Here is a 26,646-nt window from a genome sequence, read left to right as displayed (position 1 = left end):
CATGACATAAAGCATACCATTTCCAACAGTTTTTCACGTTTATATATTTGTAGCAGCAAAGTTCAAGTCCTAAACACCGAGCTGGGCATTAAATGTCCCTAACTCTCATATCTGTTTGTATTCTTCCTGTAGGCAATGTTTTCTTACACTTGCCATCCATTAATTCATTACATGGCGAGGTTTTGTATTAGTAAATTGTGGGGCGCCTGGGTGGCTCAGTTAGTTGAGCATCTGACTTCGGCTCAGGTCATGATCTCATGGTTTGTGAGTTCGAGCCCCGCATTGGGCTCTGTGCAGACAGAGCCTGGAACCTGTTTCAGATTCTGTGTCTCCCTCTCTCTGCCCCTCCCCCACTCATACTCTGTCTCTATGTCTTTCAAAAATAAATAAAACATTTAAAATAATACTTGTATTAATAAATTGGACATTATCTTGTGATACAAGTTTTTAAGAAAATACCCAATGGGTTGATATTTTATAATCCATTTTGTTTTGCGGTTTGACACTTAATGTGGTTTTAATCTAATTTACATTTGAAGAAATTAAATGAAGTTTTACAACCATGTATCACATGTTCTTAGAAAGTTCTTGAAAGTAAACGTTGACTTCTCTGGCTATAGCATGATGAATCTTTTTTTTTTTTTTTTTTTTTTAACGTTTATTCATTTTTGAGAAAGAAAGAGAGATGGGAGGAGTAGAGAGAAAAGGAGATACAGAATCCAAAGCAGGCTCCAGGCTCCGAGCTGTCAGCACAGAGCCTGGCACGGGGCTCGAACTCACGAACCATGAGGTCATGACCTGAGCTGAGGTTGGAGGCTTAACCAACTGAGCCACCCAGGCACCCCCATGATGAATCCTTTTTAAGTGATTAATTCTAATTGGGAAACTAATGGAAACTTCTGTATCACAGAAGTGTAAATATTTTGTATCTATTTGGTTAACACACTACCAAAAGGTATATTTTAAAAGGGGGAGAAAGGGGGCTCCTGGCTGGCTCAGTAGATAGAGCATGCAGCTCTCGGTCTTGGGGTGGTGAGTTCAAGCTCCACGTTGAGTACAGACTTTATTTAATAAAGAATTTTTTTTCTAGGCTGGGGAGGGGGGGAAGACCTGAAAAACAATTCACTAAAAACAGTATAAAGAGAGCCCTTATGGATATGAAAAAATGTTCAAACCCATTCATTATTAGAGAAATGCAAATTAAAACAGAACTGAGATACCGTAGCCAGACAAATCCACATTATTTTTTTGTGTGAGTGTGATAAGAGCACTTAACACAAGATGTAGCCTCGAAGCAAAATGTTGAGTATGTAACAGAGCACTGTTAACTCTAGGCACTGTACTGCACAGTAGATCTCTAAGACTTGTTCATCTCGTATAATCGTCGCACCTTTCACTAATGCATCCCTGATTCACACTCCCCCCAGCCGTTCTGTGTCTGAATCCACCATTCCACACTCTGCTTCTAAGGATTTGACTAGCGTAGATTTCACTCAGCATAACATCTTCTAGATTTAACCAGGTTGTGGCAAATGGCATGATTTCCCTCCTTTTTAAAGGAATTTCCATTGTATATCAATGCCCTATTTTCTTTATCCATTCATCTGCTGGTGGACATTTAGATTGCTTCCATGTCTTAGCTATTGTGAATAATGCTTCAGTGGACAGGGCAATGCAGATATCTCTTTGAGATTCTGATTTCAATTCCTTCAGATATACTCAGATATAGGATTGCTGGATCTGTGGCACTTCTATTTTTAATTTGTTGAGAAATCTCCATACTGTTTATCATAATGGCAGTAGCAATTTACATTCTCAGCAACAGTATACAAGAGTTCTCCTTTCTCTACATCTTCAACAAAATTTATCTTTTGTGTGTTTTTTTTTTTTAATAATAGCCATCCTGATAGGTGTGAGGTGATAGCTCATTGTAGTTTTGATTTGCATTCGAAAATCAAAGTAAGATTAATGATGCTGAGGACCTTTTCATATGGCTGTTGGCCGTTTGTCAATCTTCTTCAGAGAAATGTCCATTCAGGTCTTTGCCCATCCTTTAATCAGATTATTTGGGTTCTCATGCTATTGAGCTGTAGCGTTCTTTATACACTTTGGATATTAACCCTTTATCAGAGAAACTCTTTGCAAATATGTCCTCCCGTTCCATAAGTTGCCTTTTCATTTTGTTGATGGTTTCCTTTGCCATGCAGCAGCTTTTTAGTTTGATATAGTCCTATTTATGTATTTTTGCTTTTGTTGTCTGTGCTTTTGGTGTAATATTCAAGATATCATTGGGTAATAGTCCCTTTTGATCTTTTTTATTCCCATGGCATTGGTTTTAATGCCTTCTCTTTCATTTATGATTTTATTTGCATCGTCTTTTTATTAGCCTAAAGTTTTCTTGGTATTGTTTATCTTTTTAAAAATTTAACTTAGTATCATTGATATCTTCTATTACTTCATATTTTCTATTTCATTTAAGTTCTAATCTTTATTATTTTGTTTTTTTCCTAACTTCAGACTTAGTTATTTTTCTAATTCTTTGAAGTGTGACATGAGGTTGTTTTTTGAGATCTTTCTACTTTTTAATATAGGTGTTTATTGCTGTAAACTTCCTTCTTAGTACTGCTTTTACTGCATCCCATAAATTTTGGTATATAGTGTTTTCATTTTTGTTTGTCTCAATATATTTTCTATTTCCCTTATGATTTTTTGTTTGACCCAATGGCTGTTCAAGAGTATCTTGTTTATCTCCATATATTTGTGATTTTTCTGTCTTCCTTTTGTTACTGATTTCTGATCTCCTTCCACTGTTGTAAGAAAAGATACTTGGGGTGATTTCAAAAGTTAAGAATTTTTTTGTGACTTAGTATGGGATCTCTCCTGGGTATTGTTCTGTGTGTACTTGAGAAGAATGTGCAGTCTCTGGCTGGTGGGTAGAATGTTCTTTATATGTTCTTTTAGGTCCGTTTGGTCTAAAGTGTTATTCAAGTCTGCTGTTTCCTTATTAATTTTCTGTGTGGAGGAGATCAATTCATTATTGACACTGTAGTCTTTAAAGTCTCCGAATATAATTGTATTGCTTTCTATTTCTCCCTTAAGAGTGTCAGTATTTGTTTTATATATTTAGGTACTCTGAGCTTGGGTGCATATATATTTATAATTATTCTTTCTTGTTAGTAAATTGGCTCTTTAATCATTATATAGTGACCCACTTTTTTTTCTCTTACGGCAGTTTTTTACTTAAAGTCTGTTTTGTTCGATGTAAGTATAACCACCCCTGCTCTTTTGGTTACCATTTGCATGGAATATCTTTTACAATACCTTCACGTTCAGCCTATGTGTGTCCTTAAATCTAAAGTCTCATAAACATAGAATTGGACCTTTTTTTCTATTCATTTATTCAGTCTGTGTCTTTTGATTGGGGAGTTTAATTCATTTACACTTAAAGTAAGTATTCTTAGGTAAGGATTTACCTTTTAATTGGATTCCACACCTTTCAACAGTGGTAACAACTTAAATTTAATTACATACCAAAACACTACACTTTTACTTACCCCACTCACACACGCCTACGTTATGCCATTGATGTGAGAATTGACTTCTTCTATACTGTGTATCCATTAACAAATTTTTCTGGTAATAGTCATTATTAAAAATTTTTTTATGGTAAAAAACTTTTGTTAACACCCTTCGTACTCATGATGAGGGGTAATAAAAGTTGAATTCAGACAGTTTTTGTCCGTAACTGAAACTTAACATCTTGATCAGTTGACATCAGACTTCACATAGCCCAGTTACATTTATAAAGCAGAGTAACCAGTCTTTTCAAAGCATGGGATTAGTACAGACTCAAACATTTTGAAAGTCTATCCTTGAAGGACTAGGAGATAAGTATGTTCTAATCATTTACATGAGGACTCTATGTTCTTTAACTCCCCTTACTATGTATTATATTTGTAGTTCCCACATTAAAGAAGACCTGAGAATGTATCCCCAAAAGTGTGAGCTTAAAATACAAGACTGCCATATTAAAATTTTTGTTGACATTAGATCTAGCAAAGGCTCTAGGGAAAAAAAAAAAAAAGTGCTGACTGTAAATGCCTTCTATTTATGTACATAGGGATTTCTTAGGAAGCTTGATGCTCCATTAAAGGTATTTTTAATTCATTGGGCCAACTTCTAAAATGTATGGCACATTTAAAACCTATACCATAGTTTGCTTCTTTATATAAATCAGATAGACGTAAAGGAAGTAGACACTTAAATCTTTGTATTTCAGTATGAGTTATCTGATTTGGATTTGATTTTTCTTTACAAAACCCACACTCACTCATTAGAGTCATATTTATCTACTTAGCAGTTTAGGGAAGAACTTGGCAATTTTGTGGTTTTTGAGATTATCATTCTCTTAAAGTCGCAGTGTTTTAAAATAGTGTTCTTGTATGCAATTTTACAGGCTTTTGTGGTGGAGTGCTGTTTTGTTATATAATTTTGACTTGGATTCTTTCAATTTGCATTTGTTTGTGTAATTTCAGGAGAAATACTGAACATCTGAGTCCTGGGTGATACTAATAAACTAATAATTGCAGAGGTTTTTTTTAAAAAAAAAAAACTTTCCTGGGGTTCCTGGGTGGCTCATTCGGTTGAGCGTCTGACTTCGGCCCAGATCATGACCTCACGGCTTGTGGGTTCAAGCCCCGTGTCAGGCTCTGCCCTGACAGCTCAGAGCCTGGAGCCTGCTTCGGATTCTGTGTTACCCTATCTGCCCCTCCCCCACTCATGCTCTGTCTCTCTCTCTCTCTCTCTCTGTCTCTCTCTCTGTCTCTCAAAAATAAACATTAAAAAAAATTTTTTTTAAATACTTTTCTGTTTTAGATTTTATACTAGAATTAAAAGTGATTTGTTCACCCCTATTATAGTATTATATTACTATTAGTCTATGTATTTACCTTTACTAGTGAGATTTATATTTTCACATATATTTTTGTTGTTGTTGTTGTTTAATGTTTATTCATTTTTAAGAGACAGAGACAGCGTGTGAGTGAGGGGCAGAGGGAGAGGGAGACACAGAATCTAAAGCAGGTTCCAGGCTCTGAGCTGTCAGCACAGAGCCTGACATGGGCCTCAAACTCACAAACTGTGAGATCAGGACCTAAACCAAAGTGGGACACTTAACCAACCGAGCCACTCAGATGCCCCAATATTTATCTATCTATCTATCTATCTATTTATTTATTTATTTATTGCTTATTTTTTGAGAGACAGAGCACAAGCCGGGGAGGGGTAGAGAAAGAGAGGGAGAGAGAGAATCCAAAGCAGGCTCCACACCATCAGTGCAGAATCCAATGCAGGGCTTGAGCTCAAAATGACAAGTTCATGGCCTGAGCTGAAATCAAGAGTAGGATGCTCAACTACCCAGGCACCCCTATATTTTCATATATGTTTGTGTTAATGTTTAGCATCCTTTGTTTCAATTTGGAAGAATTCCCTTTAGCACTTATGTGTAAAGACAAGTCTAGTGGTAATGAGCTTTTTCAGCTTTTGTCTGGGTAAGTCTTTACTTGTCCTTCATTTTTAAAGAACAAGTTTGCTGAGTATTCTTGGTTGGCGTTTGTTTTTTTTTTAGCATTTGTATGTATCTTACCACTCTCACGAAGCCACCAAGGTTTCTGCTGAGAAATCTGATAGCTTTGGTGAGATGGTGGGGGGATCTGATAGCTTTTGGTGAGCTTTGGTATGTATCTTACCACTCTCACCAAGCCCCAAGGTTTCTGCTGAGAAATCTGATAGCTTTGGTATATGATGAATTACTTTTCTCTTGCTGCTTTCAAAATTCTCTGTCTTTGACTTTTGACAGTTTAGTTGTAATGTGTCCTGGTGTGGACTTTTTTAGGTCAAGCAATTTGGTGTCCTTTAGGTTTCATGAATCTGGATGTCCATTTCCCTATCCAGGTTTGGGAGGTTTTCAGCCACTATTTCTTTCCTTTTCTTTTCTTTTCTTTTTTTTAATTTTTTAAAATGTTTATTTATTTTTGAGATACAGAGTGCAAGTGGGGGAGGGGCAGAGAGAAAGGGAGACACAGAATCCGAAGCAGGCGCTCCGGGCTCTGAGCTGTCAGTACAGAGCCTGACATGGGGCTCGAACCCACAAACTGAGATCATCACCTGAACCAAAGTCGAACGCTTAACCGATTGAGCCACCCAGGTGCTGCAGCCACCATTTCTTTTAAAAAGGCTTTCTGCCCCTTTCCCTTTCTCTCCTGTCTTTGGGACTCCCATAATATCTATCACTGGTTTATTCAAAGATACCTCATAAATCCTGTAAGCATTCTTCACTTTGTTTGACTCTTTTGTTGTTATTGTTCCTCTGACTGGAAAACTTCAGATTACTTGTCTTCAAGTTCATTGATTTGATTCTTTCTTCTTGATCAACTCTGTTGAAGCTCTCTGTTGAATTTTTCAGTCATTGTTCAGTTCTAGAATATTTGTTTAGTTCTTATGGTTTCTGTCTCTTTGTTGAACTTCTCATTTTTTTAATGTTTTCCTGAATTTATTTAGTTGTTCATCTGTGTTCTCTCGTAGCTCATTGAGCTTCTTTAAGATGATATCTTTGTGGGGCGCCTGGGTGGCTCAGTTGGTTGGGTGTCCAACTTCGGCTCAGGTCATGATCTCGCAGTCCGTGAGTTCGAGCCCCGCGTCGGGCTCTGTGCTGACAGCTCAGAGCCTGGAGCCTGTTTCAGATTCTGTGTCTCCCTCTCTCTCTGACCCTCCCCCGTTCATGCTCTGTCTCTCTCTGTCTCAAAAATAAAATAATAATAAACGTTAAAAAAAAAAAAAAGATACCTTTGTATTCTTTCAGGCACTTTGCAAATCTCCATGTCTTTAGGTTGGGTACTGGATCTTTATTTTGTTCTTTTGTTGATATCATGTTTCTTTGATTCTTCATGGTCCTTAAAGACTTGTGTTGGTGTCTGCACATATGAAGAAGCAGCCATCTCTTGTATTCTCTACAGACTGGCTTCCTCAGGGAAAACCCTTCACTAATCATCCCATTAAGAGATTCTTGGTGGGCTGGTTGGTAGGGACCATGGGAGATTGGGCCTGCTGCTGGATTCCATGGGCAGGCAGTCTTGGTGCTGTGGTCCATGGTCAGACCACATGGTTTTCAAGAACTTTCTAGAAAGTAAATATTATTTTCACTCATATAAACAGCAGATTTTTTAAAGTGAATATTGCCATGACCTAAAAGGCACTAGAAAATGCCCAGCTGACTATAAAATAATAAATAGAACATATACAGACTTGTCTTTGTAGTGTTACTGTCTAATTAAGAGGCAGAAATTAAAATATTCACATATATAGTCATGTACAATGCCAAGACCTGCAAAATTAAAATGCTGGGCATCAGAGAGACTATGGAAGACTAGTTAAGACAAAGACCATTGGAGCACCTAATTAACATCAGAGTTAAGAAATCCCTCTCTTTGAAAGTATATTTTAGCTTTACACCTTAGATTTATTTTTTAAAGTACTACAAATAAAAAAGTAGTATTTTTTAAGCGTGAGAAAAAATGTTATGCACAAATTTTAAATAAGCAAATTTGGCATTGAATGAAATAGGAAATCTAAAATAGAATTAAAATGCAAAATGACATTTATCACTTCACTTTAAAAATATATGTTTAATATATAACATTTGAAAATATAAAACAATGTATTTCATAATTTAAGTATAACTACTTATGAATGTTTTTGTGTATTTCTACTATCGCTTTTTTCTGTGAGTAGACTTATTTTTAAATGTGTTACATATCCTATTTTATAGCATTCTACTACACTTTCACTTTTAATGACATGTTTTCAGGTGGCAGGGTATTTGTGTGTGTTTCTAAGAAGTAATCTAATTTTACATTATTTATTTATCCTTTTATAGGCATTTGCCTGGTGGCCCGATTTATTGGCAGAGCATGCAGAGAAATTTTGGGCTTTATTCACAGTGGATATGGATACTGCACTGGAGGCCCAACCACAAGACTCCTGGGATAGTTTTCCTCTTTTCCAACTACTTAATAATTTCCTCAGAAATGACAGTAAGCACGTGCGTTTTCTTTCATATATGAAATGGGGAGGGGAAGGTCGACGAAGAGAATGTTGTGTGAGTGAATGTGTATTTATAGAGCTCTCACACTCACTGAACAAGACTGACATTGATAACATTAATGTTTTCTCAGTCTGCCTGACTTTTTCAAGCTGGGTTCTGGGGGAAACCAGTACTATGCCCAGATTTCTCCACTGGCCTCTGAAGTTCCTCTTATTTCTACCCTTCTGCTTTTATCAAGAACTGATAATATAGGCATCTTCGCTGTACCTTGTGAATCAGAAAATCTTCAGAGGTTAGCATTTCTAAAGCACTTGAGAATACTTGCATCTCTGAAAGACAACTTAGAAATGTGCCATTATTCTAAGAATCATGCTATGTTAAGGCTTCTACTAATATGCATTCTGATAATTTTGTTTGCCTGAGAGGGATTCACTTCCATAATGATGGTGTAATATTGCTGTGTGGTATGGGTTGCTCTCTCAGTATTTAGAAATTTGGGAGGATGTAAAGGTCCTCTATTGAGACATTTCTTTCCAATGCAATAACAACTTTTACAACTTTTCTGGTACATGGTCTTCTAGAAGCCAGAACAAACCTAGTTTTACATCAGAACGTTATGGGGACATTTCTTAACACACAGATTCCTGGGCCTTTCTTATGATGATTCTTTTTAAAGTTCCCTTAAACCCAAGTTTGGTTACTACTGACGGCCTTTGCTTCAACACTTGGCAGTGATCACAGGTCACCAATTACCTGTTCTATCCTGTTCTTCCCATTATAGACCAAGTTGATCTCTGCTGCCTCCTCCCCTCTGCTTCTGACTTGTTCTACATGATCGATGTAACAGCCTTGTACTATTGTGTGTTTTCTTCTCTGAGCCATTATTGCTAGGTCATTCAGTCCTTTCTCGCGTGATAGTGTTTCTGTGCCCATTACCACTCTTACCACCTTCCTCTGCATAGACCTCAGTCCATGTTTCAGTATTGCTCTGGAGTGTGGTGCTGTGAAGAGCACAGTGCTCACAACGTGGCCTGAGTAACCCAGACCCCCAGGAGAGGTGCTGTCCCTCTGCCCTGTCTTTGTGCAGCTCATGCTGCTCTAACTTGCCAAGGAACTCAGTCACCCTGTGATACATTGCAAACTTAATGTAAGTTAAAACTCCAGATCCTTTTACTGCCCTCGTTCCAGGACATCACTGTTATGTACTTCTAGGCTTAAACTTAAATCCATGTCTTTACATTTATCTTTGTTTTTAAAAAAATTACTCTTGGGGCACCCAGATGGCTTGGTCAGTTAAGCGTTCGGCTCTCGATTTCAGCTCAGGTCATGATCTCACAGTTCATGAGTTTGAGCCCTGGGTCGGGCTCTGCACTGACAACATGGAACCTGCTTGGGATTCTCTATCCCTCCCTCTCTGCCCCTCCCCTGTTCCTCGTCCCCTCTTTCTCTCTCTCTCTCTCTCTCAAACATTCTTAATTTTTTGTAACTAAAAAACTTACTCTTTCGGTTTTGTTCCTCACTCTGTTCTGTTACATCTTACCTTTCTTTGTTGTTCATCCTTTTCAGTCTCTGATAAAACTGTAACTGTTTTGCTGGAGGGGGAAATCCACATTAATATGAAATTGTGTGTAATATTAGACTCCCCATAGACATCAGATTTAGGATGGCAGGTCAAGAACCTCTGTTACAGTAAGAGAGGTGTGATTTTTAGTAATTATTAACATGGACTGTGATGCCACAGAGATTCACATCTGTCTCTGCCACTTACAACTTGACCTTTGACAGTAGCTTGACCCCTGTGAACTTTAGGTTCTTCATCTATAAAGGAAGGAAAATAATAGTACATACAGTGTCATTGATGGTGAGGATTGAACACCATAATAGTGCACATATAGTAGACACAAAATAAATATTATAGGTGTTAGTCTGTGAAAATTTCAGTCTCGACTCTTTCAACTAATTTCATTCTCCTATCCAATTTCATTTCCAAAATATCCTACTAGAAAGCCAAAGAACTAAGCTACATTTCCTAATTCATATCTAACCACAATGTCTACTCTCAGAAGTAGCTATCACATTATCTGTATGTGAATCATTCATTCTACAAATGATCCCAGCCAGCTTTTAAGTTGTACTTTGGTTCCCTCCTCCCAGCTAGCAGACTTTGAATGACCTTCTTCTTTTCCCAGTCTCTTAGCATCATTTATTTTCTGCTAAGAACTTATAAGTCAGGTTTCATATTATCTTAAGACAATAAACCTGCTGTCAAAAATAAATATATGTATTATTCATTAAGTGCCTAACTGAACATAAATAGTTGTAGGCTTATTTTGAGCATTGCTTTCTCCATTTGTATGAAAAAGTCAAGAATTGACCATATTTAAATTTATTTGGGAGTTCATTCAAAAATGAGGCATTTATTCGCGTCAGGCTCTGGGCTGATGGCTCGGAGCCTGGAGCCTGTTTCCGATTCTGTGTCTCCCTCTCTCTCTGCCCCTCCCCCGTTCATGCTCTGTCTCTCTCTGTCCCAAAAATAAATAAAAAACGTTGGGAAAAAAAAAAAAAAAAGGGGGCGCCTGGGTGGCGCAGTCGGTTAAGCGTCCGACTTCAGCCAGGTCACGATCTCGCGGTCCGTGAGTTCGAGCCCCGCGTCAGGCTCTGGGCTGATGGCTCGGAGCCTGGAGCCTGTTTCCGATTCTGTGTCTCCCTCTCTCTCTGCCCCTCCCCCGTTCATGCTCTGTCTCTCTCTGTCCCAAAAATAAATAAAAAACGTTGAAAAAAAAACAAAAATGAGGCATTTATTAATGTTCATAGTCAAACAGTAAAGGTGATGAATCATTTAACTTATTCAACATATCAGTATTTATGCATGGAGAAAACAAGTATAGGTTTCTAAGAAATTTGGGGGGGGGGGACCTATACTGCAAACTCCAATGAATTGGCCTCCTTTAATATTTATTTTTTTAAGCTTATGTATTTATTTTGAGAGAGAGAGTGGGGCGGGGGTGGGGGATTGGAGGCAGAGAGAGAAGGAGAGAGAGAATCCCAAACAGGCTCCAAGCTGTCACCACAGAGTCCATGGGGCTCAATCCCATGAACCATGAGATCATGACCTGAGCCGAAGTCAAGAGTGGGACCCTCAACTGACTGAGCCACCCAGACATCCCTAGTATTTATTTTTAATAAGAGTTCTTACATTGCAGGTGTGAATTTATGAGAGTTATATCAAAAAGAACACTAAAACGAAGGGCCTCTCTCCCATGGGGCTGTGTGGGTCCCTTTTCTCTTCAACCAGGGTTGGAGGCCAAGATCAGCTCTCAAGGATCATTGTCGGGGCTGTCATGACCTAATAACCTTATTTTCCTGCCTCAGACATCTGTAGTTGCTGGGAGCTCCCACTTGGTCTATATCAGGCCACAGACACACGAGGGTCTAAAGTGGCAGCACTGGGCAGGAGGCCTCTGGCTCTCCTTAGATACTGCCAGACTCTCATGAGCTGATTGATATTAGCCTGTGTTGTCCCAAAAGTAGCTTGGCCCCCTGCCTGATCCATAGGCAGCACCTAACAAACACACCTAGACAGGGTCTCGTACGGGATTGCGTGGTGCAGGGTGGTGACAAAGAGCCGTGAGTGGGTGCCGGAGAAGAAAGAGTACCTCGGGCATCAAGGCAAGGAGATCAGACCTGACACTCAGGAGGCCAGTTGCAAATACAAGTCCTGCTTCTAAGCCATTAGCTGCATCGAATTGGACAGCTTGGGCTCCACACAGTTGCACGGGGGAGAGTTTTCTCTGTTGAAGTGCCTACTTCCATCAGCTGACAAAATAATGTTTTAGAAAAGTTTTCAAGTGCTAGCGGTTTTTCTTCACTAACAAAAGTTCTGAAAGCATCTTATTTTGTTCTAAAAGCAATAAACCACTTTCTGTAGAACTAGAGAAATAAAAAGGAACACTAAAGTGAGAATAGCAGAAAGTTAATTTTTAGCCAGACCTGCATATATTTAATTCAAAATAATTGAATTTTAAATTAAAAATTTCCCGTTTTAAATCATTTCTATAACATTGGCTACTATTAAATGCATAAAGTATAGTTTTATGTTGTGTTGTAAATTATTCAACTAAAACATAGAAGCATTTATTACTGATCTCTTTTGAGCACTATCAGTTTTGAGGTAAGTCTAGATCTTGGCTTTGATTTTGCAGTGATTAACAGATTTGAGAAAACATCAATTATTTCAGAGAAAAACAGCTCCTCCATGTAGTGAGGTAAATAGAAAAGTTCCCCAGTGCCATAATTTCCTTTTGGTATTGGGAGCACAGTAGAGTCTGGGGAATTGAAATACAATGCAGTCACTTTCCTCTCAAACTCAGAAGTTACTATCCAAAGCCAAGACCACTGAGTATCTTGATAGTTGGTAAAGTGTACTTTCTTTTTGCTATTAATTCACTCTTGATAGTAATGAAGAATATTGTTAATAATTATGTGTTTGTTTTATTAAATTCCTGAAATATTCAGATGGCGATTTAGTGAATTCAATTCAAATGTTAAAATATCAACCTACCGCTGCCCCTGCATTGGCCTTTTGGAAAGCTTTAGGAAAACATAAAACTTCAATCCTTTTAATCCCCCCTAGAAACAAAGAGCCTTATACATCAGTACTATGGCATAACAGTTTTTTCCACATCAACCCAATTAACATTAGAGTCCAAATTATAATTAATTACAACTTTAACCAGGAGTAAAGGAAACAGATCACTCTGAAATGTCCAGTCTTGGAACAGGAGAGAATTTGCTAAATAACGGTGCTTACTGTTAGCCCACATGTGGTACACAACTAATTATATACTATAGATTTTAAATGGTTGTGACTTATAATAATGTTGCATGCTTATGTTGGCATTCCCAAAATAAAAATTACTGACACACCTCAAAGTAGTGGAGGTACGGGTTAAAAATTTTACTTCATTTATTTGTGCCTTGAAAACTTTGTAGCCGGGTTGTTTTGCGTTTTTTTAATGAATAATTCAATATGTCCCCATTGGTTGTTTGCCCTCTTTCTTAATGCTTGGATATTTTAAAAATAGGTGTTTATCTTTTGGAAAGGGGACAGGATTTTAGACAAAGCTCTCCATTTTCCAGCCTAGGAAAGTAAATCCCTAAGAGGTGATGTGGCCAGATAAATGGTGTATGTTGTCCTATCACGTATGATATGAAACGTCCACAATGAGAATGCCAGGGACTGAACTAATTAGTTGGGGGAAAGATTCAAGACAGCAGATTCAGTTTCTGTTGTAAGGAGGAGAAAAATTCTGTCGGGGTCATGCGTCTTTCTGTAGAGTTGGGCATGATTGGGGAAAGCCTTAGCCTTAAGAACCCTTGGAGATGAAATGTAGTTTTCCTCCAGGGAAGAGTATCAGCTGCACCATAATTTTAGCAACTGTCCCCAATCTCCCGCCCCTCACAGACTCACCCACTGATTCCCAGAGCAGGACTGATGATGAAAACAAACTCCGGCTCCTTTATTTCTGTCCAGAAAAGACTGAGCTCCCTGCTCGTCCATCCATCCTACCTCCATCCACCCTGATCCACTCCCCCTGCCCCAACTAAAGAGATAATTAGATGGGTAATTACTTTAAATGGTATCTAAGGAAACAATTTTGAGAAAGAGATGTATTAAAGTTGAGGGAAAATAAATGTTTTCATAATGAAGCAATTAGCATGATAGTTAAATGATACTGTGCGACTCTAACGCTAGTACAAATAGATTCTACCCTTGCGTGCTGTCTGCCACAATTGTCCTGTCGATAATAGATATGGCAAGTGACCGTTCTGACAAATGAAAGCCATCTGCAAATGGCACAAATCATTTCTTTCAGCACTACTGAAAGGCAAACCCTTAGAGCTAGTCACCTCTTAATCTGTGGATATGTTAGCAAGTGGCAAATGACCATTCTTTTGGGAACTGATTCCCAAGTGAAAAATACCACGGTGCTGCTTCTTTAATTAACAGCCTTTTCACATTGCTAGCACATTAAAGCCATCCTGAAGAACACCCGTGCTTATATAATCAATGTCACAGCGTCTCTGCCTAAACGAATAATAAATGTTCGGGCTCTGCACTAAGTGAAAACCTATTCTCCAAGACTTTCACCTTCATAAAGATGGGCTCATAAAAATCGAAAAAGGAAAAATTGGAATGTGGTCTCATGAGGATAAAAAGGCTAGTGTTAATAATTAACAAGGAGAGTGAAGTGGAGTCAAATTAGCCATAATAGAGCCCAGAGTGACTGGCAAAGTCACCTCTCATTATCAAAAAACTCATTAAGAAATGAAGAAGTGGAAATCCCGCTGGGTTATTCTCACACTTAGGCTGTATCAGAGATTATTTTTCAGATTTCTTTCAAATGAAGAATGGTTAGGTCACCATATTGTATATTAGGTTAATCTTCAAGCTTTGAAATATGGAGGGCTGACACCTGCGTGTTATCCTGTCTCAAGCGCTTAAATGAGCCATGCATCTGAAATTCACGAATTGGTGTTTATAGATACATCTGTACATACATCTACGAGGCACAATGCAGAAAGGATATGACTTCTAGATGACAACAGGGCTGTGTGCCAGCCTAGTTTTATAGATGGGCACTTTTACAAATGATGAGATGACCACAAAAATGCAAAAATGTATTTAACTCCAGTTTCCAGAGTTGACTGAATGCAAAATTACATGTCAGAATGTGTTCTGTCAGTGTGTAGAGTAAAATAAATGTAAAAGCAAGCAGTCACTAGCCTTTTTTTTTGTAGTTGAGTTCCAGTGTTGCTCTAGATTCTTTACCACATGTAGACATCTAAAATTTTCAGTCTGATTTTTATATTTTCATAGAACTTAATGCCTGAAAAAAAAATAACCTGCTCTAAAATGCCTACGTGTCCCTCACAGTAGATTTGCAGAAAGCTCTGTAACCCCTACGGCCATGAGCATCAAGAAGCCTACACTTGAGGGTTGTTGATCACGTTACAGCCAAACTCAATTGTTTTCGTCACCTAGGGCAGGCATTGAGGAACATAATCCCAGTCAGAAAGCTGTATGTAACTGGAATAAAATTACAGACTTCTCCATTTGGATTTTTTATTAATCTCGTAAAAGACAGCATGAGAAGAGCAGGACCATGAGACTTCGTTGTCTATGTTTACCCTAAGCCTTGGTTAATGTTTATATCGGGTTTTTTCCTGAATTAATTCTGCAACAAACATGTACTGAATGCCTAAAATTTACAAGTCCCAGTCACTTTGCAGAAACCTGGATGAAAAAACAGTCCTGGCCCTTGAAAAGCTTATCATCTAGTAGAGCATATGGACATATATGCCTTACTGACTATAATGCAATATAGATTGTAGAAATAGAACTCAATTATGTGTACTGTACTATGGCATCTTTAATTATAGTTTTAAACTTGGATTTGTTGGATTTGGGGTTGCTGTCCAAAATATAGGAAACATAACATCAGTGCTATTGCTCCGTAGGTAGGTTAGGCAGATACATAGGTAGGTAGGTAGATAGATAATTTTTAACAAGTGCACCAAGGGGAAAGGAAGAATTGGATGTGGTTTTAGGAGGTTGTTATGCTAGTAATTGTACAAATTAAATATTACCAAACTATATAGATTTACTTATTAAGCTTTTAATTAAAAGGAAAATAACACCCAGTGAGTTTCCTATTCTACTTAAACTTCGAAGGGACACTCTCAGAGTTTCCTTTAGGCAGTGGATATTTATTGGTATTTATTCAGTAAACACACATTTATGTAGTGCCTATTTAATGTGCCAGATTCTTGGCTGGTGCTATTCCTAGATCTCTGGATTTTTTTTGTTTTGTTTTGCTGTGTGTATTTTCTTCCTTGTACATCATTCTGTTCTAGGCTGCAATCTTCCTGACTTTTCTCCTGAAGCCCTTGTTCAGATTTCAGTGATCCTCATTGTATACATTTGTCAACTAATTTTATGTCTTAGTCTCCTGGGTTTTCACTGTGCAGGATCCATAGTTTGTAGTCCCTTGAATAATTGTTGTTTTATGGCAAAGTCTTGTTTTTATTGTGGTCAGTGCTGTTTATTTTGCTGGTCATGAATTACTAGTTTCCTTCTCAAATGGCTATTTAGAATTTTAGGAGAAGTCATTCACCCTAGTAATCCATTAATGCTGACTAATTGGAAGGGGGTGGTACAGTATAAAATTGGATTAAATGGGCTCAGGAGTCACCAGCATATTTTTACCCTAAAAAGAATACAGGAACTCTTTTATCTGCTTATTCTTCACTTGTCCAGTGATTACTATCTCAGTAATTGTTATTAATTGGATCATAGTTTATATTCTTAGATGAAATCTTACTATTAAAAGCCTATGACAAGTACTTTTGTAAATGTAAGACTCTTTTTGGTATGTAAATAATCAACATTAATTTCTTAATTATTGGGATGCTCAAAATAATTGGGCACATCCGCATCCCTAGTTTACCTTTTATTTAAGCCGTTTGCTTCCTTTTTGCCATTTCTAATTGTACTGTTCAGCTAGATGTCATTGATGCTTCATTATTTTCTGACAAGGTGGTATTTGGAAACATGGAATCTTTGAGGGGAAAATGATTATTTAACAAAGTAGATGCTGGGTCCTCCACTTACATTCTCGTAACCACTATTTTAGACTCCTTCCAAGCAGTCCTTTCTGCTTCCACACCTCGGATATACTGTCAGAAGCATTCTTGGAGGAGGCCACATTGAGGAGTTGCCTCTTGGAATAAGCTGTTAGAAGGGGTGCCCTGCAGAGGCTTGATCTGGACAGGTGGCAACCCCAAATCGCAGCCTACCCTTACTAAACCGTATGGAGAAGATAGAAGCACTCATGCTGATGCCTGGGGCTCCATAGTAAGAGGGCGTTTGATGGTGTCTGATAGGAGTGGAATGCAAACTGGCATATGGGCAACTGAGAAAAAGAGCATGCATTTACATACACAAGTACAGTGTCCTGTGTGTTTCTCTAGTCTTGCCTTTTGACCCGAAGCTTTCGCTTTTCTTTCTTGCTCCTTCTGCATTTTTTCTGTATTTCTTTTCTTCTCTCTCTTCCTCCTTCTCTCCATCCCTCCCTTCTCCACCACGTGCCGCCCCTCCCCCCACCTTTCCTGAGTCTAATTACCAAAGAAATAATACTGCCAATTGCCAGTTTTCTAAAACTTTGGAAAATGGGTCTATAATTTGATTTTTAAAAAATAAAAAGGAACACCCTGAGGCAACATGAGCAGACTTTTGGCCAGAAGTAAGCATTTGTGACAGGTCTTAGGAAATAGAGAAAACCTCCCTTTTCTCCTAATCTTCAGGATGTGTTAGTTTGCTATCAAGAGTCATGACTGAACACAAAAAATACTCCTCTTACCACATTCATTAAGATAAGAGACATAAAATAGCCACATTCATATCCAGTAGAATTTTTAGTAGTCTGGTCTTAGACATCTGGACTACCCTATTTTAAATAAGATATTCAAGGACACGTGAGTAGCTCAGGTTTAGCTTCTGATTTCAGCTCAGGTCATGATCTCACGGTTTGTGAGTTTGAGCCCCACATCGGGCTCTGTGCTGGCAGCACAGAGCCAGCTTTGGAGCCTCTCTTTCCCTCTCTCTCTCTTTGCACCTCCCCTGTGCTTTCACACTCTCTCAAAAATAAATAAACATTAAAAAAATAGGATATTCATACCAATAGTATTTAATACCATATATTCTATATAAAATTTGAAGAGATATATAGGCTTCAGTAAGTTCTTAGACAGTTCCCTGAATAATAATGTAGTCATCTTAATGTTGTATCCAAGTAATTATTCACTCAACGAACATTTGAACAGTTGCTTGGAGTCATGCACTTTGCTGGATACTAAGAATACAGACATGGTCCCTGCCTCAAGGACCTTGCACCCTTGTGGGGAGATTAGAAATGGCAGTAGGTACAGAAGTATGATATGGACCACCGTGGAGGTCTGTACAAAGTAGTGAGTAAACGGGGGGACAGCAGAGCAAAGCATTTCCAGAAAGGTTTGGAGGAGTTAATTATAGACTTGAACTGACCGTGCAAATCATTATGGCTGGACCACAGCAAATAAGAGGGTCAGGCAACAGAGATGAGCCAGAGAAGTCGTTTTAAGGTATGGCACGGATGGCCTTCATGTCATGCAAAGACTTTTAGAGTTTGTTGTTGATGATCCACTAAAGGTTTACAGTCTTTAGGAAGGACATTACTAGTTTTATATATTTGCAAGCCCCTCTGCTTGAGATTTGATTGACAAAGAGAAAATATGGATCCTGAAGGCCGGGAAAGAGATTATTGCAGTAGGCAAGGCAGGAGATAAGAAGGCTGGAGGAAGTAGGGCAACAGCAGTGACGATAAAGAGAGGGAGGGATGTGTTGAGATGGATATTAAGGATGCAAAGTACGTAGGTCTTGATTACTCTTTGTATGTAAAAAGTAAAAGCCAAGCAGGTAGTACAGTCACCAGCTTCAGATACAGTGATCTGGTGGACAGTCTCTGCTTTCACTCCCATGGTGGGAATACGAGAGAAACAGGCTTATTTAACAAGTTGGTGAATTCAGGGCTTAGCAAGTGTATTAAAAAAGAGAGCTCTTGCTAGAAATACATTTGAGTCAACTGGTACTTAATCTTAGAATCATTATAATATTTAATAACAACATTGAGTATTGATTCTCCTATGTGCTTCATTTTAACAAACTAAGCATGACTTAATAACCAACATACCTAATCTCCAAATGTATAATAAAGTAGCGTTTGGATTGATGAGGTAGAGTTACTCTCATTTGTAGATGTAATGATTTCATAGGTGCGTGTGTGTTTTGGTCTTGGACGAGTTAAAAATAACAATAGTGCTTAACAGCACCTGAGATGTAGAGCCTGTGGCTCTTTGCATTTTTTTTTTTTACATTTTTATTTATTTTTGAGAGACAAGAGTGCAAGCAGAGGAGGGGGCAGAGAGAGAGAGAGAGGGAGACACAGAATCTGAAGCAGGCTCCAGGCTCTGAGCGGTCACCACAGGGCTGGAACCCATCAACTGTGAGATCAAGACCTGAGCCGAAGTCAGATGCTTAACCGACTGAGCCACCCAGGTGTCCCTGCATTTTTTTATTAGTAGCCCACATAAATTAAAGGTCAGGCTATAGTCTAGCTACATAGCAATGTGAAATTGTCCAGCTTTCGATGCGTATCATAAGCACATTGAATATTTTCAGTGTTCATTCATTTTTCACTTCATTGAGTGTAATAGTTTTGCTCAATCTCTTGACTTATTCATAGTGTAACTGAGTTTTTCCAAATTCTAATTCTAAAAACATAATTCATCTAAGATGTGGAGTAATGTGTTTGTCATTTGCAAGATTTTTCTACCTAAAATAACCTCTACTTTTCTAGGTCTTAAAAGATGCTGATAGGCTGCTGGTAGGTTGGATGAATGTAGGAATGGATGCATACACAGATAATAGTTTATGGTTATGTAAATTGAGAGGTGGCAGTATTATACTCTATGGAGGTTAAGGGCTCTTGTTCTATTGTTTAATGACTAGATGACTTTGCCACATGCCCCCTAAATCCTCTGTGCCTCAGTTTCCTTATTGATAAGACTAAAAAAAAATAATAGTGCTTCTATCATCGAGTTTTTGTAATGATTAAATGAGAGAATGCGTATAAAAGACTTAGCACTGTGCTTGACACTCCAAAAATTCTGGCAAGGACGAGGAAGAAGGAGGAGAGTTGTTAAGTGGAGATCCAATAAATTCAGATAGGGGTGTATTTTTTAATTTGCTTACCGCAGTGACTTAGGTGGCCTGAGTCAGAATATTTCATCCTTAATGTTCAACATCCTTATTTAGGTGACATTTGGCAAAAGGAACTGAATTACATGATCTATAGTACCTTGAGTTCTTTGATTGAATCTCTAGGAATAAATAAAGCTCTTTTCAGCGTGCTAATGAAAACATCATTAAGATAACATTAGTCTCCTAAATAAGACATTTATCTTTAAATATGATTATCATTCCCACTTTAATAGGAAATCTTTTCGCATATAGATAACCCAGAAAAAAAAACCTACTTAACCACAAAAAATACTAAACCAAATTAACTAGAAATAGGAAAAAAAAAACAGGGTTGTATTTTCCTCTGCATTTAGAATTTTTTCCAACCCCACTTTCACATGTCTGTAGTTTTCCAGCCTCTGACAAATTTCAGAATCCGTTAAAGCAGTATTCATGCCACTATGGTAAGCATCACATACTTTGCCCAAGTTTTAAAGCACTATTTAGCTTTTGGGGTATTTTTGCCCTGAGGAAGATTTATGTGGGAAATTGGCATATTTAGTGGAGTATTTTCTATGACATTACTATTAAAGTTACTAATTATTAGATTTTGTACACAGGCACACACAGCTATTCAGATCCATAGAAGTGAATGGGAGTCCTGAAGAAGTTTCCCCCATCTTTCACCTCTGCTGCTCTAATCCCAGTCCCCATTCATCATCACCATCACCCTTTACCTGGTCTATTGCAGTGAAGCACTGAGCACTGGGTACCTTCTTTGCTCCCCACCCGCTCCTTGGCCATCCACTCCATCTTCCACACAGCTGCCGGACACATTCTGTTGTGTCACTCCTCTGCTTAATAATAATAAAAATAATGATGCTTCCCTGTGGACCCATGTCCTACCACCTAGACATCACCTTGCACTATTCTTTCCCTGTCTCTCACCCTACTCCTGCCACATTGGCTTTCTCGTCCTTCTAGAAGTGCATCTGCTTATACCCTGCCTAGAACTTTCATACCAGCTCTTCTCTCTACCTGGAGATCTTCCCTCCAAATCTTCTGTGAATGCCACCCTGTCATTTAGGCTCAATTAAAAGACTATCTCTTGGGGCGCCTGGGTGGCGCAGTCGGTTAAGTGTCCGACTTCAGCCAGGTCACGATCTCGCGGTCCGTGAGTTCGAGCCCCGCGTCAGGCTCTGGGCTGATGGCTCGGAGCCTGGAGCCTGTTTCCGATTCTGTGTCTCCCTCTCTCTCTGCCCCTCCCCCGTTCATGCTCTGTCTCTCTCTGTCCCAAAAAAATAAATAAAAAAAAAAACGTTGAAAAAAATTTAAAAAAAATAAATAAATAAATAAAAAATAAAAGACTATCTCTTCAGAAATACCTTTGCCAACCATGATGTGTATTTTGAAATGAATATGTTTTCACTTTGAGAGTCAAAAAAACATCACAGCTGGGTTTAAGATATGTTCACTTGAGAAACAAACATGTACCATCATCTAAAAAATTTCAAATTATTTATTGAATATTATGTAACATTACTTAGTATTTTCCTATAGATTCTCTTTTCTTTCATGGTGCAACTTAGACACATACTGGCTGTCTTAGTCCATTCAGGCTGTTACAACAGAGTACCAGAGATTGGGTGGCTTATAAACAACAGAAATATATTTCTCACAGTTTTGGGGGCTGGGAAGTCCAAGATCAGAGTGCCCACAGATTCAGTGTCCAGTGAGAACTTGCTTCCTAGATGGCCATCTTTGAGCTGTGTCCTCAATGGCAAAAGGGTCGAAGGATTTCTCTGGGATCTCTTTTATGAGGGTACTAACCCTGTTCATGAGGACTCTGCCCTCATGACCGAATCATCCCTTCAAGGCTCTACCTCCTAATATGATTACATTGGAAGTTAGGATTTCAACCTATGAATTCGTCAGGGGAGTGGATGGGTGGGACACAAAGAGTGTATAGATAGCACTGAACGTCTTCTAATGAAATTATGTCCTGTGCATAGAAAGCATCCACCTTCTGGTATAGGGAGGTGCACCTTACCTACTACCTACTTACTAAACAGTCCTGTCCCAGTAGCACAAATTCTAAGACCTCTACAACTGCTGTAAGTAGGGTGTTCCACAGTAGAATTCATTAAAGACAAATGGACACCTGGAAAATGCAGGGGATATGCTGTTTTCAAAGACTCATGTGGAAAATTGGGTAACAAGAAAATCCACAAATAACTGAAAAGTTCACGAATCAGATTAGACATTCCCAAGGCCACAGTCACCCTCTTGGTGAATTAAATAAGTGTATCTCTTACAAGTAATCAAGCTTAGCTCTTAGAATTAAATGGGTTTAGCTCTTTGTGATACACAGTATAGCACAGGGATTGTAACGCTCTTTATCACTATATTTACATGTGTCAAGACCTTCAGTGTATCCAACAGCTCCCTTGAATCTCTAGCAAGTAGTCCTATGCCCCATGTGTTAAACCTCTTAGAAAGTAAAAACATACCACCTGCCAGGAACATTTTATAGAGATCTAATCTATTTGCAGTTTTGACAGCCATGCTTAGGAGGTTGATTATACTTCTTGATTAGCTTTCATGATATATTCAATATGAGGAGCAAGACCCATTATCATCTATGTCAGTTCTTCTGTGTCAGACTCTTTCAGGAAACGTTTTTTTCACCCCTGTTTCCCAAATGCCTGATGTGATCCCTCTGACAAACATATTTCTGCTTGACTGTTTCAGCACTTTTACGTAATGGAAAATTTCACAAACACTTGCAAGAGATCTTTGTGCCCTTGGTTGTTCGCTACGTGGATCTCATGGAGTCCTCCATTGCCCAGTCAATTCACAGAGGCTTCGAGCAAGAGACGTGGCAGCCTGTCAAGTGGGTATCTTGCCTGGTGTCCATGGAACATCTGTCTCTTCAATCCTGACCTTATGACTTTACACGTGGCCGTCTGTAGTTCTTGCTTATGGTGGTCCCTTCCCACGTTGTTTGTTTCTTTACAGGAATATCGCCAACAGTCTTCCCAATGTAGCTCTTCCAAAAGTTCCAAGTCTGCCTCTTAATCTTCCACAGATTCCTAGCTTTTCTACTCCTTCGTGGATGGCTTCTTTATATGAGTCCACGTGTGTATTCCTCACTTATTTCCTGGTGGTGTGTGAGCTAGTGCATGGCCTGGGCTGTGTTCTGTGCACATGTGTTTAGATTGCATGGCATTTATCATCGTTGGTTGAGGGACACTATGTTTTGGTTTTGTTTGAGTTTTTAAGCTATTAAGCTAAGCTTAGCATAGCGATGATAAATGATGCAGTTTTGTTTTTTTTTTTAACACTCACTGGATTGGTGTAGCCTGTATGTAATCTGTTGGTCCGAGGTCATTTTGCGACCCAGGTTGTAGACTCCAGCCTAAATCATAGAGTCCAGGCAATCAATATGGTACCAGTATGTCTAGGAACCTTAGTTGGCTCCAGCTTTGTTACTTCCCACATAGGTTCTCTTGCACATGTAGAAAACCATTGTAAGAACAGTTTCAAGAATATAATCCTTTTTTCTTAGTCTCACTTTTAAAGAAATAATATTGTAGGTTGCAGAGAAGTGATTGTCCTTTATTTCCTAACACGAGCAAATTCTTCTTTTGTCCGTTCACATATCAGTTGATGTGACCCGTTATTTTTAAGTAATCTGTGTATCTTTAAAAACTGTATTTATTAACTCCACCTTGTGATAAGCCTACCTATTGCAGATTTGGTAACTAAGGGTCATTAAAACGAAAAGGACACAGGCTTTGAAATTGAGCAGCACTGAATTTAGACCCTTGCTTGTTATTCATTAAGTTCTCTCCTACCCTCAGTTTCCTCAACTCTGAAATGGTTATGATACATAATTTAAAGACATTTTTGTGAGAAGAAAAGGGGGGAGAAAACTATGAAAAGTTCCCGGCACACCCTAGGCTGTCAATCATAATAACTACTCCTATTCTACATTATGATTTTATTGTCATTATTACTGTCATCGGTCATCATTATTCATGATTGTATAGTTTTCAAAAATATGAGCCTCATAGGCAACAGATGAACTCAATAATAGTCCATGTTTTGCCCAAGATCTCCCATGAAGTCAGCTAGAAAGAATAATACTAGAGGAAGAAAAATAGCTACCATTTATTGAGCATTTATTATGTCCCAGTTACAATGCCAAATCCTTTATCTCACTTAAGCCTTATAACAACCCTGTGAGGTAAATGTCATGGTCCCCGTTTTACAGTTAAGGAAACCAAGTCCTAAAGAAGGTAAGAAACAGAACCTGCCCGGGGTCTCACAGTGAGTGACAGAGGTGAGCTTCGAATTGAGGTCTGCCTGACAACCAAGCTCTCACTCCTCTCATTTATGTATCAGGCTTCCAGAGAATATACTAGCTAAGAACTTGTCCAGCATCCTGTGTGCCAGTCCTCCCACCACTGTTAAACCTGCTCCCGGTCAAGGCTGCATACGTTCAAGAAAAGAAAGACCAAGAAAGAAAAGAATAACTTGCAAGACAGCTTAGCAATACTTCTCTAAGTTAAACATCGTCACTGTGCCCGTGCTAATTATTAGGATATTGGGTTACATGTGAATCTTTATCAGGCAAATGCTTTGGGCACTTACGGTGTATAGAGTGGTGTGTGTGTGTGCTTGGCAATTATCTAAGAAGTATAATGAATCTAAGTTGATGTGTTTTTGTGCTTCTTAATACTGTTTCATAATTTCACTCCTCTTCTTCCTCATCCCTCATCTGTTTCCTCCCCTTGATTTTCACCAAGAACACCATTGTGGGCATTACCTTGAGAAATTTAGATTTTTTTGTCATTATTATTTTATTAGCTTTGAGGTATGTCTGAAACCTGAATCTCATTATTGGAAGCCCCTTTTTAAAATGACCCTCAGGACACGAGTCAGGACAGACTGTGGCTTTGTAAATAAAGTGCTCATATTTTCATCATTCTGGATAAATAAAAAAATATGGTATACAAGTTAGTCACTATTATCTTTTCCTGCTAGGATTATCAACATTAGGCTCTTCAGCAGGGTGCTCCGAATTACTTATTAATGTTATGATGTAATCACAACTAGTTGTTTTTTTTTTTTATTTGCAGGGGGAGGGGAGGAGGGAGTTGTTAAAGATTTTATTTTATTTTTTTAAGTAATCTCTATTCCCAATGTCAGACTTGAACCCACGACCCCAAGATTAAGAGTTGCATGCTCCACTGACTGAGCCAGGCCAGGTGCCAGTTTTTTTTAACTTTTGTTATAAAGCATTAAATACCGCCCGAATCATTCCATTTCATATATATAAGGAATTAAAAGTACAACACAACTATGGCTTTAAAGGTACATCCTTATCTATTAATGTGTGTATCACCTTACAAGGTTCTCCTCCCCATCTTCCTTCTGGGTTTTTTTCAGCTCTAAAAGTAGATGCAGTAAGATAAGTTCCCTACTGGTGGTTTTAGGAAATTATCTCAGAGTCCATTATTCACATTTGAATTCTTTGATCTGTTAATAATACTTTCAGAATAGGTCACTGATTAGAAATAATTTTAAAATGAAAAAGTTCTGAGTAAATTGCAAGGTATATATTCCAGCTCAAGAGAAAACCTATTTACATTTTTTTATCTAAGTATAACAAACACTTGTTACCGTAATTACATTCCCAATTAAGCACACTTATTATTCTAGAGTCTTACCATAGCATCAAAGAACAGTACATATATCCATACTCTCTGTAAAGATTTGTTATATGTTATGAGAAAGTCCATTTTCAATAGAATTCCACCTTCACTATTTCAGAGTTTGTCTTGATGGTGGTTTTTGTTGTTTTGTTATGCTGTGAAGAATACATTCATGTTGCAAATAGCTACTTATATTTCTCCAAAGTAAATAATGATAAGTAGTAGGTTTGCTTCTTTAACCAATTGTATTCAATTACTTTTAAAATCTAGGTCCTCTAATTTACCGCATTGTATACTATGGATATATAGGAGGATTTTGCCTGGTCATTTTTTCCTCTTATTTTTATTCTATATATGGCAAAAGGGAGAAATAAGTATGGTGTTTTTTCTCGCATTTTTCACATCAACATCAACATGGTTTGTCTGGTTCTTTTGATTGATGGTAGTTTGGGGGCACTGATATTTAAGGTGTGAAGAGATATTGAGTAAAGAGGTGGCATCAGGGCTTTGCTGCGATTCTCCCTTTGAGAATTAACTCTGGGCACATGTTGGCTAGGCAAGGAGACCATGAGGAATTACAGGCAGACTGGGAGAAGAAACACAAAGTAGGCTGATAATGCAGGAAAGCTGCTGAGGTGCAGGTGGTGGAGGCAAATGAGCATTTAATCAGCCAGAGAAGGAGGTGATTTTTTTAAGCCAACTAATTAAGATATATTTATCCAAACAAAATGGGTATTTAAAAGAATTTTATTTTTATAGGGGCACCTGCATGGCTCCGTCCATTAAGTGTCCAACTTTGGCTCAGGTCGTGATCTCACAGTTCACGAGTCTAAGCCCCACATCAGGTTCTGGGCTGACCGCTCAGAGCCTGGAGCCTGGTTCGGATTCTGTGTCCCTCTCTCTCTCTGCCCTTCCCCCTCTCACACTCTGTCTCTCTCTCAAAAATAAATAAACGTTTAAAAATATATAAAAGAATTTTACTTTTA

The 26,646-nt window shown here is 38.4% G+C and overlaps 1 protein-coding gene and 1 non-coding gene across 8 annotated transcripts in view; both read left to right on the top strand.

Moving 5' to 3' along the window:
- Window positions 1–26,646, top strand: part of CADPS2 (calcium dependent secretion activator 2) — a 667,593-nt gene that overhangs the window by 578,965 nt on the left and 61,982 nt on the right. For 6 of the 7 annotated variants that reach the window (XM_081795061.1, XM_081795062.1, XM_078440056.2 and 3 more), the window contains 2 exons: window positions 7,934–8,090; window positions 22,692–22,833. In XM_081795061.1, the coding sequence (XP_081651187.1) occupies window positions 7,934–8,090; window positions 22,692–22,833 (299 nt within the window). Of the gene's footprint in view, window positions 1–7,933; window positions 8,091–22,691; window positions 22,834–22,958; window positions 23,079–26,646 lie in introns of all 7 variants that reach the window. The other variant, XM_081795066.1, reaches the window with a different exon arrangement.
- LOC132679989 (small Cajal body-specific RNA 20) lies at window positions 11,350–11,479 on the top strand. The gene has a single exon (XR_009610466.1).

Source organism: Panthera onca, chromosome A2 (genome assembly GCF_046562875.1).
Source record: "Panthera onca isolate mPanOnc1 chromosome A2, mPanOnc1 haplotype 2, whole genome shotgun sequence".
In the NCBI taxonomy this organism is placed as follows: Eukaryota; Metazoa; Chordata; class Mammalia; order Carnivora; family Felidae; genus Panthera; species Panthera onca.
This window is presented reverse-complemented; position numbering and strand designations above follow the sequence as displayed.